Source organism: Erithacus rubecula (genome assembly GCF_903797595.1).
Source record: "Erithacus rubecula genome assembly, chromosome: 1".
In the NCBI taxonomy this organism is placed as follows: Eukaryota; Metazoa; Chordata; class Aves; order Passeriformes; family Muscicapidae; genus Erithacus; species Erithacus rubecula.
In genome coordinates, this window is record NC_136658.1 from 111,033,984 (window position 1) to 111,049,984 (window position 16,001).

The following is a 16,001-nucleotide window of genomic DNA, read 5'->3' on the forward strand; positions in this document are numbered from 1 at the left end:
GGATTCTGTAATCAGCTGGGAAAGGAGAAAAGGAGACTCAGAGGGGACCTTGTGGCTCTGCACAATTCCCTGACAGGAGGGGCAGAGAAGGGAGTGTGAGGTTCTTGGAGCTGCAGTGTTCTAAGGCGCCAACTCTGGAGCTCTTGGCTCCTACTTTGTTGGGTTATCTTAAATAACTAATAGTTAAAAAGGTTATTTATTATAAAGCACATCTTATTACAAAGCACATCAGTCTCAAAAGGCAAGCAGACAATCACAAACTCTTATATAGGATTTTCCCAACAAGGTAAGATGCAAAATCAGAGCATCACTCCTCAACCTATTAGAATTGTGATTTCTTAACATGCCAGTTTATGTATACAACTACTCATACAACCTATCTTGTTCTTCTGAAAAATATAAGCAATATTCTTACTATAGCTCTATTGTGTCTCAGTCCTGTCTACCACTGTGGGCCTGGAGCCTCTTGTTGAAGATATCAGTGTGTTTCAACCTTCACTAGAACTTGCTCTGCTATTCTGGCATTTGAAACCTTTCACTTGCTAAAGACATCAGAACTCACCCGAAAATTACTGACTTACTTCTACTTAAATATCTACTTTATGTGTGAGTGGGTTAATGTGCTTCAACCCATCCAAAGGCTTTAATTCAATTCCTGCACTCTGATTTCTCTCTGAAGAATTCAGAGAAACCCCTGATTTACTGACTCCAACAGGGAGGAACAGGGAGAGGAGGAGAGGGAACAGCCTCAGGCTGGGCCAGGGCAGGCTCAGGGTGACAGCAGCAGGAATTTCCCCATGGAAAGGGAGCTCAGGGAGGTTTGGAGTTATCCAAGGAATTCCTGGACGTGCCAGTCAGCGTGACAAAGTGACAGAGCACAGCTTGCCCTCCATCATCTCACACCACCCTGGCCTAATCAACGCCATCCTCTCCCATTCCTCTTCCCCGCTGTGCAGGAGCCTCGGAGCTGACGGCGTTCAGCGACCCTCGGGTGGGGATCGAGCGCTCCTTCCCGGCGCTGCCGTCCATCTCCGACCCTCGCATGCACTACCCGGGCGCCTTCACCTACACTCCCACCCCGGTCAGCTCGGCCATCGGCATCGGCATGTCGGCCATGTCCTCGGCCTCCCGCTACCACACCTACCTCCCTCCGCCCTACCCCGGCTCCTCACAGCCTCAGGGCGGCCCTTTCCAGGCCGGCTCCCCGTCTTACCACCTCTACTACGGCACCTCGGCCGGCTCCTACCAGTTCTCCATGCTGTCGGGCGGGGATCGCTCCCCGCCGCGCATCCACCCGCCCTGCACCAACGCCTCCACGGGCTCGGCGCTGCTCAACCCCAGCCTGCCCGGCCAGAGCGACGCGGTGGAGGCCGAGGGCAGCCACAGCAACTCGCCCACCAACATGGCCAGCACGGCCCGGCTGGAGGAGGCCGTGTGGAGGCCCTACTGAAAGAGGAGAGTCAGGAGCAGCCCAAAGGTCAGGACTAAAGGATTTCCCGTTTCGCGGCGAGGATTCCAGAAACTTCCGCGTGGGCCGAGTTAACCTTCCCCGAGAGCGGCGGCTCTGCTTGCCAGGCCCTGCTGGGGTTTTGGTGGGATAGTTTGTAACTCCAGCCCGGTGTTGCTGGCAGGAGAAGGTTCTGGAAAGGAGAAGTTGCAGTTGGCGCTGCAGAGGTGGCGAGCGTGGGTTTCCCAAGCCTGCGGCTTCCCAACGTGCCTGGGCTTGAAGGTCTCCACAGCCCTAAAAAAGAGTTTCGGTTCACTTCTATTTTTAAGAACTTAAAACCTTAAAAAAAAGAAAAAAAAACCAAGCCCCCCTCAAAAAAAAAAAAAAAAAAACCAAAAAAGAAATCTTAGTGAGTTTACTGCATCTTGTGGATATCTTTAAGTGTAAGGAAGTATAGGAAGATTCCCAGAGGGAAACTGTGAACGCTTCTGTTTTAGCAATGCTGTGAATGAGAGGTTTTATATGTTGGACTTCACTCTTTCTTTTCTTTGTTTTATTTGTATATTCCAAAGAACATGGAAATTTTTTTATTACTGGGGTTTTTGTTTTGTTTTGGGTTTAGTTTTTTTGGTGTTTCTTTGGTTTTTTTTTTTTTTTTTTTTTTTTTTTTTTAGGATGCAGCTCATTCTCCTTTGCATCTAACTTGTTTTATTTCTCTTGGCACCTTATAAATTGCAAAAGAAAAAAAAAGATTTTGCTCTTTTTTTTGTTTTAATCATGCTTGCTTCTTTCTTGCTTTGTCAACTGAAAGAATCAGCCCCTTTTTCAAGGAGTTAATTTAACTTTTTATCTCTTGGACTTTTTTTTTTAACACAACGGCTACAGCCTTGGGTCATTTTCAACTACTGTATTTCTTTGATGAGTTCATTGATATTTATGCTTGATATTTAGACTTTTCTTATTTGTTGATACTATTATTATTTAAATATGCCTATATTAAAAAAAAAAAATCAGCAATTGCCTTTTTTGGTAGCAGCCAAAGTCAAATTTCTCCAATTGAAAAAGGCTGGAATAACGATGGGCAAAAGTGACCTCCTAATTCCCTAAAAATATTGTTTACAATTATCTCGCTCTTATTTTACTCAGCTTAGACCCTCAAAGGCTTTGAGGTGCCCAATTCCTGCTGGAAGGCACCAAAATCCCTGGGAATTTCTTTATCTCTCCAAGTGATGGAGTCACCTCTCCCTCCTCCTACTTTGTCACCAGTGGTGACCCTCAGGATCAGGAATCAGGATGTAGATACTTCCTAAAGGAAAATTCAATATTCCCTAATTAAATACCTGCCTGCTGGAGGGACAGGACACAGGGAAAGGCTTCCCACTGCCAGAGGGCAGGGCTGGATGGGATTTTGGGCAGGAATTGTTCCCTGGGAGGGTGGGGAGAGGCTGGAATAGAATTCCCAGAGTAGCTGTGGCTACCCCTGGATTTCTGGAAGTGCCCAAGGCCAGGCTGGAGCACCCTGGGATAGTGGAAGTTGTCCCTGCCCATGGCAATTTTGGTGGATGAGCTTTAAGATCCCTTCCAACCCAAACCATTCCCTGGTTCTGTGATTCCCATGGCAATCCTGGCTCTGATGGAATCAGGGTGAGATTTTCTTCCAGAATTTCTGTGCAGCACAAAAGCCACATCCCAGTCTGCTGGCAAACAGGACAGGACTGTCAAGTTTACCTGGAAAGCTCCAGAAAAACCAAGGCCTGGATAATCCCTCCATTTCCATCTTCTGGGAGAAGAGGAGGGGTATTTAGACTTGGGGTAGCCAATGCTGTGGCCTGTAGTAAATCAAAATTTAAATTTACCAGGAGCAGGTTCAGCAGGGAGTGTCACTGCTGCCCACTGTCCCAGCACAAACATATCAGATGTCACTGTCACGTTTTTGGCACTATTTTATTGAGGGTTTGCTCTGAATGCAGCTCTTGTACTACTCTGACTCCAAACTGCTGATGTGTGCGTCCCAAATGAGCTGATTATTATTTAATGTACCTCTCAAACCAGAGAAACAATTGCAGGTTCAACTCAGAGAGTATTTGAAAGCAGGGCTTCAGATCAGTGTTTGATGTTTAAAAAAAATAAATAAATAAAAGAAGTTAAAAGGACTCAAATTAAAAAGATCCTTGGCTGCAGGCAGCAAAACAGCTGGACTTATTTAAAACCATTTGTTTTTCAAGTTTTCTCTTTTTTTTTTTTTATATATATATATATATGATTTTGCTTCTTTGTTTGAGTTGGATGCAGTAGCACTTTGGTATTGAAAAGAATCAGAGAATTTCCATTGTCAATAAGGTCGTTTTTGTGCAGAAAATAGGGAGTGTTTCAAGAGATCTCAGCAGAAGCCCAAAATGTTTCTGTTAAAACACATGGCCTTGTGTTTTTCATTTAATGGAATATCCTGTATCATTTTCCAGAGTTTGCTCTGAAAAAAACAGACAGAAAACATCCAAACTCTATCAGAAATATATTTTGAAAATCTGGAGGCCCTGCTGATTACAGAAATACAGAGACCCCCTGGTTGTAGGATTTCCACAGTTGGACTCTCACCTCTTCAGTACCCTAAAAAAAAAGTCCCACATCACTGAGCAGTAGCTCTGCTGCAGAACCCATTCAGCACATTCTGTGCAATTCAAACCCTAATTTAGCACAGCTCTCAATTAAAATCGTAATTGATTACAGCTCTCACATCTGCCTTGTGACTGGACCACCAAAGTGCACAGAGGTGGGAGTGGAAACCAGCAGGGACAGGAGTTTGGAGGGGCCAGGAAGGGCCAGGTGACCTGGAGAAGGAATTTTAACAAAAGCACAGAGGGATAGGAAAAGGGGGATGGGATTGAGATGAAGGAGGGCAAGGTTAGATGGGATATTTGGAATAAATTCATCCCTGTGAAATTCGTGAGGCCCTGGCATAGGGTGCCCAGAGAGGTTTTGGATTCCCCATCCCTGGAGGGGTCCAAGGTCAGGTTGGACACTAGGGACCTGGGACAGTGGGAGGTGTCCCTGCCATGGCAGGGTTGGGATGGGAAGAGTTGAAGGTGCCTTCCAACCCAAACCATTCCATGATTTGATGATTCTGTGAGTTCAGCCAAGTGGCAGAAGTGAGGTTGTTGTGGTCACCAGGGTGAGGTCAGTGTGGTCACCAAGGTGAGCTCTCCTGGTTTGAAGGACAGGTATATGCCATAAATGCAGAAGCTTCTCTTTGAAATTATTATTATCATTTTGTAATTAAGGGGCTCTCAGGCAAAGAGATGGGAATTAGGAATAACAGTTCTTTCCTAGGACAATTCAAATAGCAATGCAGCATTACACAGAACAATCCCAACCCTGCCAGAGTCAGAATCCAAGCTGGCACAGTCAGTCAGTCAGGGTGGTGGCACAGTCCCATTCCATGGTGCTGCATCCTCCTGCAGGGGCAGATGTGGCTCAGCTGGAGCAGTGCTCCTGGAGAAGGGGCAGTTTCCTCTGAAGCTCCAGGGATGATGTGCAAAGCTCTGGTTTTCCTCTGGAATGCAGTGGGAAGAAGGTTCCCTGGTGTCCAAATGTCAGTTTTTCTCTGGGTAGGAAAGGCTTGGCTCCTGCCCTGGCTGGAGCATCTCCCAGTGGGATGATGGAATTTTCTCAGCCATGCCCTGGGACTCAGTGGCCATGAACAGGAGATATCTCCTGGAGGGAGGATGGGCTGTGGGAAGATAAAGATGATTGCCCAGCTGGTTTAAAGATGGCCCATGAGCAGAGAATATGTGCCAGGAGATCAGGGGCACTGCCCCACCTGGGGACAGAACACACATTGCTGGGCACACCAACCCAGCACATGAGCTCAGTGTGGTCCCCAAGTTGGGGTCAGTGTGGTCACCACATTGCCAGGCCTGTGGGACACCACAGCCTCATTTCTGCTACAGCTCTTTTAGCCCCCAGAACATGAAACCCACCCCCCCTGGAAGCTAAAAAACCAGGGATCCACAGGAGCAGGGAGCTGGCAGCTCTCAGACCCTAAACCAAACATTTATGGCTGTGCCTCTCCTTTGTCTCCACTCATCCTAAAGGTGAGATTTAGTTTGGCTCTCCCTGGTGTGAACGGGATGGGGAAATACAGAACTGGTCACCACCACATTCCCCTGTGTCCTTTTTGACACTTCTCTGGAATTTCTCAGTGTTTCCTGTGTTTTTATTGCCAGCAACCAAATTTTGGAGCCCAACCTCTCTGGGCATGTCCAGCACTGCAAAGGAAATAAAAAGCCAAGTTCATTACCCCTGGCAATTAATCTGTTTAATCACTGTGGATTTCAGTGTATTCACTCATTAGAAACCACATTTTACTCAAATATTTGGGTTTTTAGCCATCCCTAAGGATGGCCAAGTTTTTCAAGGTTGTGAAAATGCTCTCTTGTATTTGAAGAGCACTTAACAGGCAGAAAAAAAGACATTTGGATAAAACATTTCCCCCATCCCCATCTCCACATTAGAGTGCATGAGTATCTATTTTTATATGGATATAATATATATTTATATAATTTTATCATCCCAGGAGCTGGTTGGAATCAGAAAAATGGAATTCTTGTGCTTCTGCTGGGGAGCAGAGTACCTCACCCTCCCAAAATTCAGCTCCTGCCTGTCCCTACTCTCAGCTTGGGTGCTCCTTTCACAAGTCACAACTCTGGGTCCACGTCAAACATCTTCACTGTAAATTTTGCTGCCTCTGAGGGCAAATATTTCCCCCTCCAACAAGATTTAAACTCACTTAAGAGTTCCTGCTTGCTCCCAGGGCATTTTAATGCAGGGAGAAGAGGATGCAGAGAGCATCCCTGCTGTGAAGGGTTTGATCTGTACAATGATGCCAAATTCTCCTCCAAACAGCCAAAGCCTTTGCCAAAATATCCCAAATTTCCTGCACTCTTAAAACATTCACTGCTGCTTCCTGGGTGACCTTTTCCATGAATGTGTTTGAAATTCAGGGAAGAGTGGATCTGTTTTCTGTCCTTGGAGCAGAACTCTGCCTTGTTTTCCTGCCTTGTTCCATTTTCCCATTGGATTTTTGTTCACCTGGTTGGGTCAGTCCCAACCACTCAGCGTTTTTCTCCTTCTCCTTCAAGGGTTGCATCCCCAGAGTTACTTGTATTTATGTCTGTAAATAGATTTCCAAAGCTTCCTAGCCAAAATATTTAGTGCTTGTAATTACTCTGCATTTTTCTCTTTTTTTTTTTTTTTTCCCGTGTTTTTAATGAACTTACCTTTGTGTTTGCTGAAATACTGTAGTGAGACTTCTTTCTTTTCCCAATTAGTTATTTTTAGGCTTCAAGAGGAACTACATTTTATTCACTTTTGTAAACAGTTATAGCATGGTCTTTATACAACATCCTTCACTTTTTTGTGGTAGGGGAGAAACAAACGTGCAAAAAAAAAAAAAAATAGAAAACATCTGTGGGTTATTTGTGGTATTTTGGTTTGGACAATTCCAGCTCTTTTTAAAACCAAAATTTCAGTGTGAGATGGTGAGGCTGGGGGGGGACACAGCCCCATCAGAGAGGCACCAAAGGGAATTTGTTCAGCATTTTCTGGCTATGTTTACAAAACATTTTCCCTTTCACACTGAACTCTTCCTGAAGGGGAAACCATCAAGTTGGGGATTTTTTTGGGGGGGTTGATTACCAGGGCTTTTTCTTCCTGGGGAGGGAGGGAGGGCAGGGGGTGGCAGCTGATTTTTAGAACCAGATAGGAAAAGAGAATAGAGCAGATTTTTTTCCCCTCCACTCCAGGAATCTCAAGATACCACCCCAAAATAAATTCTTGCTGTCCACAGTGTCCAGCACCACAGGAAAATTCATTACAACTACCCAGAGCAGCTGGACTGCTGCAGTAGTTCTAATGAACACTTTTCTTTCTTCTCTTTTCTTTCTTTCTTTCTTTCTTCCTTTCTTTCTTTGTACCACAGTTTCCTCTGTAAATTCAATATCATAATTAGTGTGAATGACAAATAAAATGTTTGACGAGTATGGGCCTGGTGCATTCTTTTATCTGGGATAAAAAAAAAAAAAAACCTTCAAGGGAAAAATGAGCCATCAGGAAGAGGGTGCTGACCATGTGTCACTCACAGCATCAAAAATAGGTTTCCATGTTTTGGGGTTTTTTTTAAAATTATTTCTTTCTTTTTTGTCAAAATGGTATTTTGAGGTCCCTCCCAACCCAAACCATTCCAGGAATGAGATTTTGCATCTACAGAAGTCCAATAATTGCATTTTATCCCTGGCTTCTCAATTTTCAGATTCATCTACAACTCCTATTTTTCTTCATCTTTTCCTTTTTGGATTGGATCCTTTTTGCTACCAATGGTTTCAACCTTCCTTGAGAATCACCAAAACAGATTTTAAGGTCACGTCACTTAAAAGATTTGGTGGTTTTTTTCTCTTTAAATAAACAATGAATCAGAAATGTTAATGAAACATTACTATGGATATACCAAGTTTTCAAAATGAGCAAAACATATTAAAAGTTCATTTTGAAAGCCACTGCATCCAGGCATCTGCAGATAAAGATAAAATATATCTATACCTGTAGATATAGATAAAATATATCCATATCTGTAGGTATAGATAAAATATCTTCTAATACTGGCCCTGCACAACCTATTGCATGATATTAAAGAAGTTTTCAGTAATATCCTTCTCCACAATAATCAGGGAATCACAGAATGGTTGGGGTTGGAAGGGGCCTTAAAAATCACCCAGTTCCAATTCCCTGCCATGAACAGGGACACCTTTAATTGAAGATATAATTTTAATATATATTTTATATATACAAGGATTTGCTTTCAGCTGCTCCTTTCAGAGAAGTGAAAAAAACCAGCTACAAAGCAAAGTGTCAAAGGTGAATTTTAATTCTGACAGCTTGTAGAGTAACCCTCCATCTCTCAAATCATAATCCATATTTTAAATTATTCTTTAAAATATTTTAATACTTAATTATTAATTGATTTAATAATAAATAAATATTAATTAGAATTAATCATGTAATTTAGATAATATTGAATAATATTATTTATGTAAATATATTTTAAATTTGTTATCAATAACATTATTTCTTGATGCTATGATATATTAATAACTTAATATTTGATAATATTTAATTATATTAATATTGATATTAACTAAGGCCAAAACACTAAGAGAAAACAGTGACTGAATCCCAGGTGCCTCTTTAGGGGCAGAAATCTCTGATTTTTTTGTTATCCTGCTCAGCGTGGCCCCTGACTTTTCTTTCCAGCACAACCCTAAAATATTGCACTTATATTTTTTGAAGAGACTCTCCTACAGATTCCTCCCCTAACCCAGTGAAACCCAAGAGCATTTCCCTCGAGGTGGATGATGAGGCAGAGCAGGATTTATTTTGTCTCTGGTTTTGACATGAAGGAAAAGGAGCCACGAATAGCATTAGTCAAAACAAACCCAAAAATATGACACCCAAGGGCATCTGGGCAGAAATATTTGCTGCTGGGTTTTGAAGACTGGGCAGGGAGCAGAGCAGGCTGCTGGATTTTAAAGGTTGTGGAGAGAACAGAGCAGCACAACTCTGGTAGTGGAGAGGAAGGGAAGGCAGATCCCTGGAACCCACTGAGCAGATCCATGAATCTCACTTTGGGCAAATCCACAGATCCCACTTGGAGCAGATCTATGGATCCCACTTGGAGCAGATCCCACTGAGCAGATCCATGGATGCTACTATGAGCAGATCCATAGATCCCACTGAGTAGATCCATGGATCCTACTATGAGCAGATCCATGGATCCCAATGAGCAGATCCATGAATCTCACTTTGGGCAAATCCACAGAGCCCACTTGGAGCAGATCCCACTGAGCAGATCAGTGGATCCTACTCTGAGCAGATCGTGGATCCCACTCTGAACAGATCATGGATCCCACTGAGCAGATCATGGATCCCACTCTGAGCAGATCATGGATCTCACTTTGAGCAGATCATGGATCCCACTCTGAACAGATCATGGATCCCACTCTGAGCAGATCATGGATCCCACTTTGAGCAGATCCCTGAATCCCAATGCTTGTCCTTGTGGATAAGGGCCGTGTCCTCCTTCCTTGCCCAGCAGCTGGACCAAGGAGGATCCCTCCTATCCCAATTCCCCAGTTTCCAGAGTGCTTGTGTGTCAAGTCTTTATCTTCTTTTTCCCAGGGTTGGGTTTAAAAGCTCTAGACAGTATTTCTTGTTCAGACTCAGATGTTTATTACTTTTTATCTATATTACAGTCTCACAAACCATCTACAAGCACTTCAAGCTAACAAGCTAAAAATGGAGATGTGCTTCTCTCTCTACAAGGCCTTTTAAGGCCAAACTGTCCAATTAAGATATGACAGTTTTTTATTTTTACTTTTAACCCAATAATCAACCACTCATGGCCCACAATGCAGAATTTTCTATCCAATCACACAATCTCACCCAAAATCATGAAGAAGAAGGTGAAGAAGAAAGACAAAACCTCTGCCCTAAAACTTCCATCTTGCTATATATGTACTGCTATATCCTGAAATCTTTACGTTTTCCCACCATGTGATGTCACACTCTTCTATTCAAGCTGCACACCCATGATCCCAGTTCTATCATTCTATTTTGGAAGCTTCTCCAGGGCCTCAGCCCAAATGCAGAGTTCTGCTGGGGGTCAGAGCTGTCAGCACAGAGAGTCTCAAATTCTCAGTGACCAGGGTTCCAGCAGTGGTGCCACTCCAGACCAGCAGCTCAATGCTGGGTGAGGGAGCAGGAGCAGCTCCCCCTCCTCTTCCTCTGCCTTCCTCCTTGCCCAGCTGGAAAAGAGGCAGCTGAGAGCCCCAGGGCAGCCCTCTGGGACCCAGAGGTGACCCCTCCACACCAGTTTGGGCAACTGGGAATGCCCAGCTCAACCCCCCTCCCTCCTCTGTGTGGCTGCTCGAGAGGGAGGAGGAGGAGGAAAGGGCACAGAAGGTGATGAAGACCAAGGCTGGAGGCTGCAGGAGGTGAGATGAGGAGCTGCCGAGGGCGAATACAAAACGTTGTTGACTTCTTGTGGCACTTCACACCCAGCTTTTAATGAGCTCTAATTACAGAGGCCACAATCTCCCTGTTCCCACACACACCTGCGTTTGAGGGCTCATTAAAGCACCATCAGCCCCCCAGGTACCATCCAGCTCCACTGGGATGTGCTGGAAAAATAACCCAGGAGTGTGTCCAGATGCACACAAATCTCCTGGAAAAACAACCCAGAAGTGTGTCCAGATGCACACAAATCTCCTGGAAAAATAACCCAGGAGTGTGTCCAGCTCCATGGGGATTTTCTGTATAAATAACCCAGGTGTGTGTTTAAATTCACAGGGATTTTCTGGATAAATAACCTAGGTGTGTGTCCAAATCCACAGGAATTTTCTGGATAAATAACCCAGGTGTGTGTCTAAATTCACAGGGATTTTCTGGATAAATCACAGGGATTTTTTTGGTAAATAACCCAGGTGTGTGTCCAAATCCACACAAAACTCCTGGATAAATAATCCAGGTGTGTGTCCAGCTCCACGGAGGTCTTCTGCATAAATAACCCCAGGTGTGTGTGCAAATCCACAGAGATTTTTCTGGATAAATCACAGGGATTTTTTGGGTAAATAACCCAGGGGTCCAAATTCGCACAAATCTCCTAGATAAATAACCCAGGTGTGTGTCCAGCTCCACGGGGATTTTCTGGATAAATAACCCAGGTATATGTCCAATCCCACAGGGATTTTCTGTATGGATAACCCAGGTGTGTGTACAGCTCCACAGGGATTTTCTGGGTAACTCACAGGGATTTTCTGGATAAATAACCCAGCTGTGTGTCCAAATTCACAGGGATTTTCTGGATAAATAATCCAGGTTTTTTCCCAAATCCACAGGGATTTTCTGGATAAATCACAAAGATTTTCTGGATAAATAACCTAAGTGTGTGTCCAACCCCATAAGATTTTTCTGGACAAATCACAGGGATTTTCTGGATCAATAACCAGGTGTGTATCCAGCTCCACAGGGATTTTCTGGATAAATCACAAGGATTTTCTGGATAAATAACCAGGTGTGTATCCAGCTCCACAGGGATTTTCTGGATAAATAACCCAGGGATTTTCTGGATCAATAACCAGGTGTGTCTCCAGCTCCACAGGGATTTTCTGGATAAATCACAAGGATTTTCTGGATCAATAACCAGGTGTGTATCCAGCTCCACAGGGATTTTCTGGATAAATCACAAGGATTTTCTGGATCAATAACCAGGTGTGCATCCAGCTCCACAGGGATTTTCTGGATAAATAACCCAGGGATTTTCTGGATCAATAACCAGGTGTGTATACAGCTCCACAGGGATTTTCTGGATAAATAACCCAGGGATTTTCTGGATCAATAACCAGGTGTGTATCCAGCTCCACAGGGATTTTTCTGGATAAATAACCCAGGGATTTCCTGGATCAATAACCAGGTGTGTGTATGACCCCACAGGGTTTTTCTGGATAAATCCCAGGGATTTCCTGGATCAATAACCAGGTGTGCTCCCTTGGGTGCACACAGTTTCTCCCCTCCCCAGGGCAGCACAAACTCTCAGATCCATGCTGCAGGAGCGAGATCCCTTTCCCTGGAATGCTGCTCCTGGCTCAGTGTGTGTGGTCACAGAGCAGACAATAAACTGCATTATCTGCTCCCAGACAGAGCTTGTTCACAACCTCCCGAGCTCAGAAATCGGTCACCGTGCTAATGGCCCCGTGCTTTCCAGACATGACTAAAATCTGACTCAGCCCAGCACTGTAAAACGGCCAAAAATCCCATTTTTCCTTGTGCTTGCATCTTTTTGCAACACTGAGTTTCTCACAGCGCTGCGAGATGATTTGGGAATATCTCAATTATCACTCCAGGCACACCCTCCACCTTCTCCCTGGAAGAACAGCACCTTTGCTCCCTTTTTATTCCAAATAAATTCGCCACCGTGGAGCAGGACTTTTAAGTGTAGGCAGGAAAGGAATGTCCGAATTGCAGCTCATCCCAGCTCCTGCCTGCTGGGGGAGGGAGGCACAGCAGATAAAAGCGTGTTTAACCCTGAGGAGAAGGAAAATAAAAGCACAGAACCTCCAGGTCCCCATTGGAATGTCTAGCTACTGAATTAGGAAGCTTGTTTGCTGGTTTTAAGTTACAGGGACACCTCGAAGTCTCCCAGACTGGATTAGTCAGCACGAGTCACTGTCTGGGAATTGTTTGGGTTTTTTTCGACGGGAGGATAAAACAATTTAGGGAGAAAATCTAATCCACAGATTTTCAACCCAGCCTGCTCGCAGAGCAGGGAGGAGGGGGCAGAGCTGCGCTGGGAGCTTTGGAAAAACCTTGCTGAGGGAAGGGAGGATGGCAAAAAGAGAGAACCTGCTCCCTGCTGATCCCAAAATGTTTCCTGGAACACGCAAAAAGCGCCTTGGGCTGTTCCATTTCCAAATGCCCCAAACACAGGGACAGCTGTGGCTTTGCTGGGGGAAGTTTAAGTGGGAAATTTGCACATCCCATGAGCAGAGGAGAGGCAGGCAGAGCTCCTGACACTGCAAGAGCTGCTCAACAGCTCCTGCTGGAATCCATGTCCCTGTTTTGTCACACCAGAATCCCTCAGCTCATGGAATCACAGAGAGGTTTGGGTGGGAAGGGACCTGAAATCCCTTGAAAATCAGAATTTTCACTGAAACAGCAAAATCCCTACACAGAGGCAAACTTCACCATTCCTCTCTGAAATGAGTAGTTCAGAACCAAGGTTATTTGACACAGGAACGTTTCCAGTTTCATTTTTGCCCCATAAAACTGTGGCTAAATTTGTGGAGGAAGGGGAAAAGAAAAATCGTTCTTTTTGAATTTTAATCCCTCATCACTGATATTTTTCCAGCTTTCTGCAGAGCAAGAGCACAGAGATGTCAGCCCAGCCAGCAAGTCCATCCCATGGTGTTGAGTTTTATATATATATATATATAATTTTTTTTTCCCTACAGTTGGGATTAAATGTGCAAGACAATATTTTTTTGTCTGGACTCAGATGTTTATTAGTTTTTATTTATATTACAGTTTCAAAAATTGTGAGTTCTACAGCACTTTAAGATACCAAACTAAAAATGGAGTTTTGTGTTTTTTTTTTTAATAAGGCTTTTTAAGGGTAAATTGTTTCATTAAGAAATGTTACTTAAATTATTTTTAACTTAATTATTAACTTGGCTTGTAATGTGGACTTTTTTACCTAATTACACACTACTACTTAAACTTATGAAGAAGAAGGTGAAGAAGAAGGACTAGACTTTGTCTTAAAAATTTCATTTTGTTTTATATATATTACTGTATTCTAAAACCTTAAACTCTAAATTTTTCACCATGTGATATTGCACACTTCTATTTCAACTACACATTTCTATTATTTAATTTTGGAAGCTTCTTCATGGCCTCAGGACAAATGCAGTGTTTTCCTGGGGGTCAGTGCCTGTCAGCACAGAAAATTTAAAATTCTCAATGACCAGGATTCCAACACCATGGGAATTATGATTTTGAGGCTGGTTGAGTGGAAGTTGTTCTACTTTAGAACAGAAAATCCAAAACTTTCTGTATGAAAAACCAAAACTTTCTGCACATGGTGAAAACCTGTCAGTGCTGTCCTGAAAATTTGTTCATCCTGGTGAAAATGATGAAAGCTGAAAAATCTTTGGAGCCAATTCTGGGAATTCTGGCCCTTCCAGGACCCTCATTTTGTGGGAAGCAACATGACAAGGTTGCAGCACAGGCCATCCCAAATATTCAAATATTTCCAGGGGTGAGAGGCCAAAACCAATCCAGGGATTTTTGGTGTATTTTCAGTGTCCATGGGGTTACCTGGGTGACTTTGCAGCCCTGAGGTGCTAAAGGTTTTGGTTTGGTTTGGTTTTTTGTTTTTTGGTTTTTTTTTTAAAGCTGTTTTATTCTTGCCTTTCCCAGTGTGATCCCATTAATCTGAGTTGATTTTTGGGGCTCTCTTTGTATATTGCCCAACTTCCTGGGTTTTCAGCCCTATCACCTCCTGGAAAATATTTCTCTTTTTTCTCAGCATCCCATGGCCAAACTGAACATTTTCAACTCCCTAAAATCTTCCATGCACCTTAATTCTCATGAAGACACCACATAAAACATTCCAGAAGTTTCCCAGTGTTTATTCAGTGTGGTTCCACTGAAGATGAGAAACGAGTCACTCATGGAGTCCCCTCTTTGTGGGTGGTGAATTTTGTCACTTATAAAAGTTTTCAGGATCACAGAGCACTCAGAAATAAGTGAGGGGAGGAGAGACACCCCTGCAGACCCTTCTGGGAGGGATATTTTTGTGCCTGTTTGCAGAAATATCAACAGGGATATGGAGATGTGCCTCCCCTACAAAGATGGTTTCAGTAGCACAGGAGGAAAGAGGGAGTTGGAGGAGAGGAGGGCCAAGCAGGAGGTCAAATTTATTCCAAATCTTCAAATAAGCAAAATTATATGTTCAATCTTTTATCCCTCCTAGGTTGATATTACAATTAGGAAACAGAGAAAAAGCTCTAGGAGACAAAACCCAGTTCTTTTAAGATAGTAAGTTTTTTCACTGTCTATTAAAAAGATGCAAGAAAAGTCCCCCAAGCTGTGATTTCTCCAGCTGTAAAAAGCTGGGGGAAAAAATAAAAATAAATCCACAACCAACTTGGTTTTTTTTCTATCCTTGTTAAAACAACCATGTTACAGTTAAACCACCCTGGGAATCAGGTTCTTTTCTGTGATGCTGATGTGGACAAATAACTCAAGGAGGAGAACAAGCTCGTTTTCTCCCAGCTGCTGCTCAGCATTTCTCTGAATTCAGTTGCTCAAGTGCCTCTTTTCTTATTTGTACCAGACTCACTCACTCTGTGGATGGACTTTTCTGATTTCTGTTTGCTGAGTGCTGCATCCTAGCACAGATTTTACCTATCTCAGTGTTTATCCCTGGCTTCTCCACTTGCTGGAGCAAAATCCCTCCCTCCTGTGCCTCAGTTTCCTCCTTGCACAGTGACACTGATCTTTGAGGAGCCCTTTGAGCTCCTGCTTGAAAAGGTTCAGAGTTGTTGTTGTTGTTGTCTCCACTATAAAAACATGTCCATAAATCATCTTTCAGGAATAGTGAGCAGTTTTCATTAGCTCCAGAGCTGAGTGACTGAACAGAGAAGAATTTCCTTCTTTGGCATTTTCCCCTAGTTTTAATAACTTTGAACTCTTGCTTTAGATCTTGTTTACATTAGGCTGGTTCAGTAACTGTTTGTCTCCCTCCAGCAATTGTCTCCCTCTTCCCCACCTTGCTCAGGTATTTGGTTTAGGTACCAAACATCTGACTCAGGTCTTCCTGGAGAGTGGCTGAGCTGGGGTGGATGGAAGAAGAAATCATTTTTTCCTGTCAGAGAGAACTTAGCAGGAGAAACAGGCAGAGGCCACGACTGTCATGGACACAGGAACTGGGAACAGAAAAAAA

At 43.6% G+C, this 16,001-nt stretch overlaps 2 protein-coding genes across 5 annotated transcripts in view; one reads left to right on the top strand and one right to left on the bottom strand.

Annotated features, from left to right (window-relative positions):
• RUNX1 (RUNX family transcription factor 1) overlaps positions 1-16,001 on the top strand; it is a 260,592-nt gene that overhangs the window by 119,523 nt on the left and 125,068 nt on the right. For 2 of the 4 annotated variants that reach the window (XM_079312588.1, XM_079312587.1), the window contains one exon: positions 957-1,530. In XM_079312588.1, the coding sequence (XP_079168714.1) occupies positions 957-1,450 (494 nt within the window). In that variant the 3' untranslated portion in view covers positions 1,451-1,530. Of the gene's footprint in view, positions 1-956; positions 4,666-5,329; positions 6,065-16,001 lie in introns of those variants that run through there. The other 2 variants (XR_013775128.1, XR_013775127.1) reach the window with 2 other exon arrangements.
• The window catches only part of IFNAR2 (interferon alpha and beta receptor subunit 2), an 844,054-nt gene that overhangs the window by 110,397 nt on the left and 717,656 nt on the right, over positions 1-16,001 (bottom strand). The gene's annotated exons all lie outside the window — the stretch shown is intronic.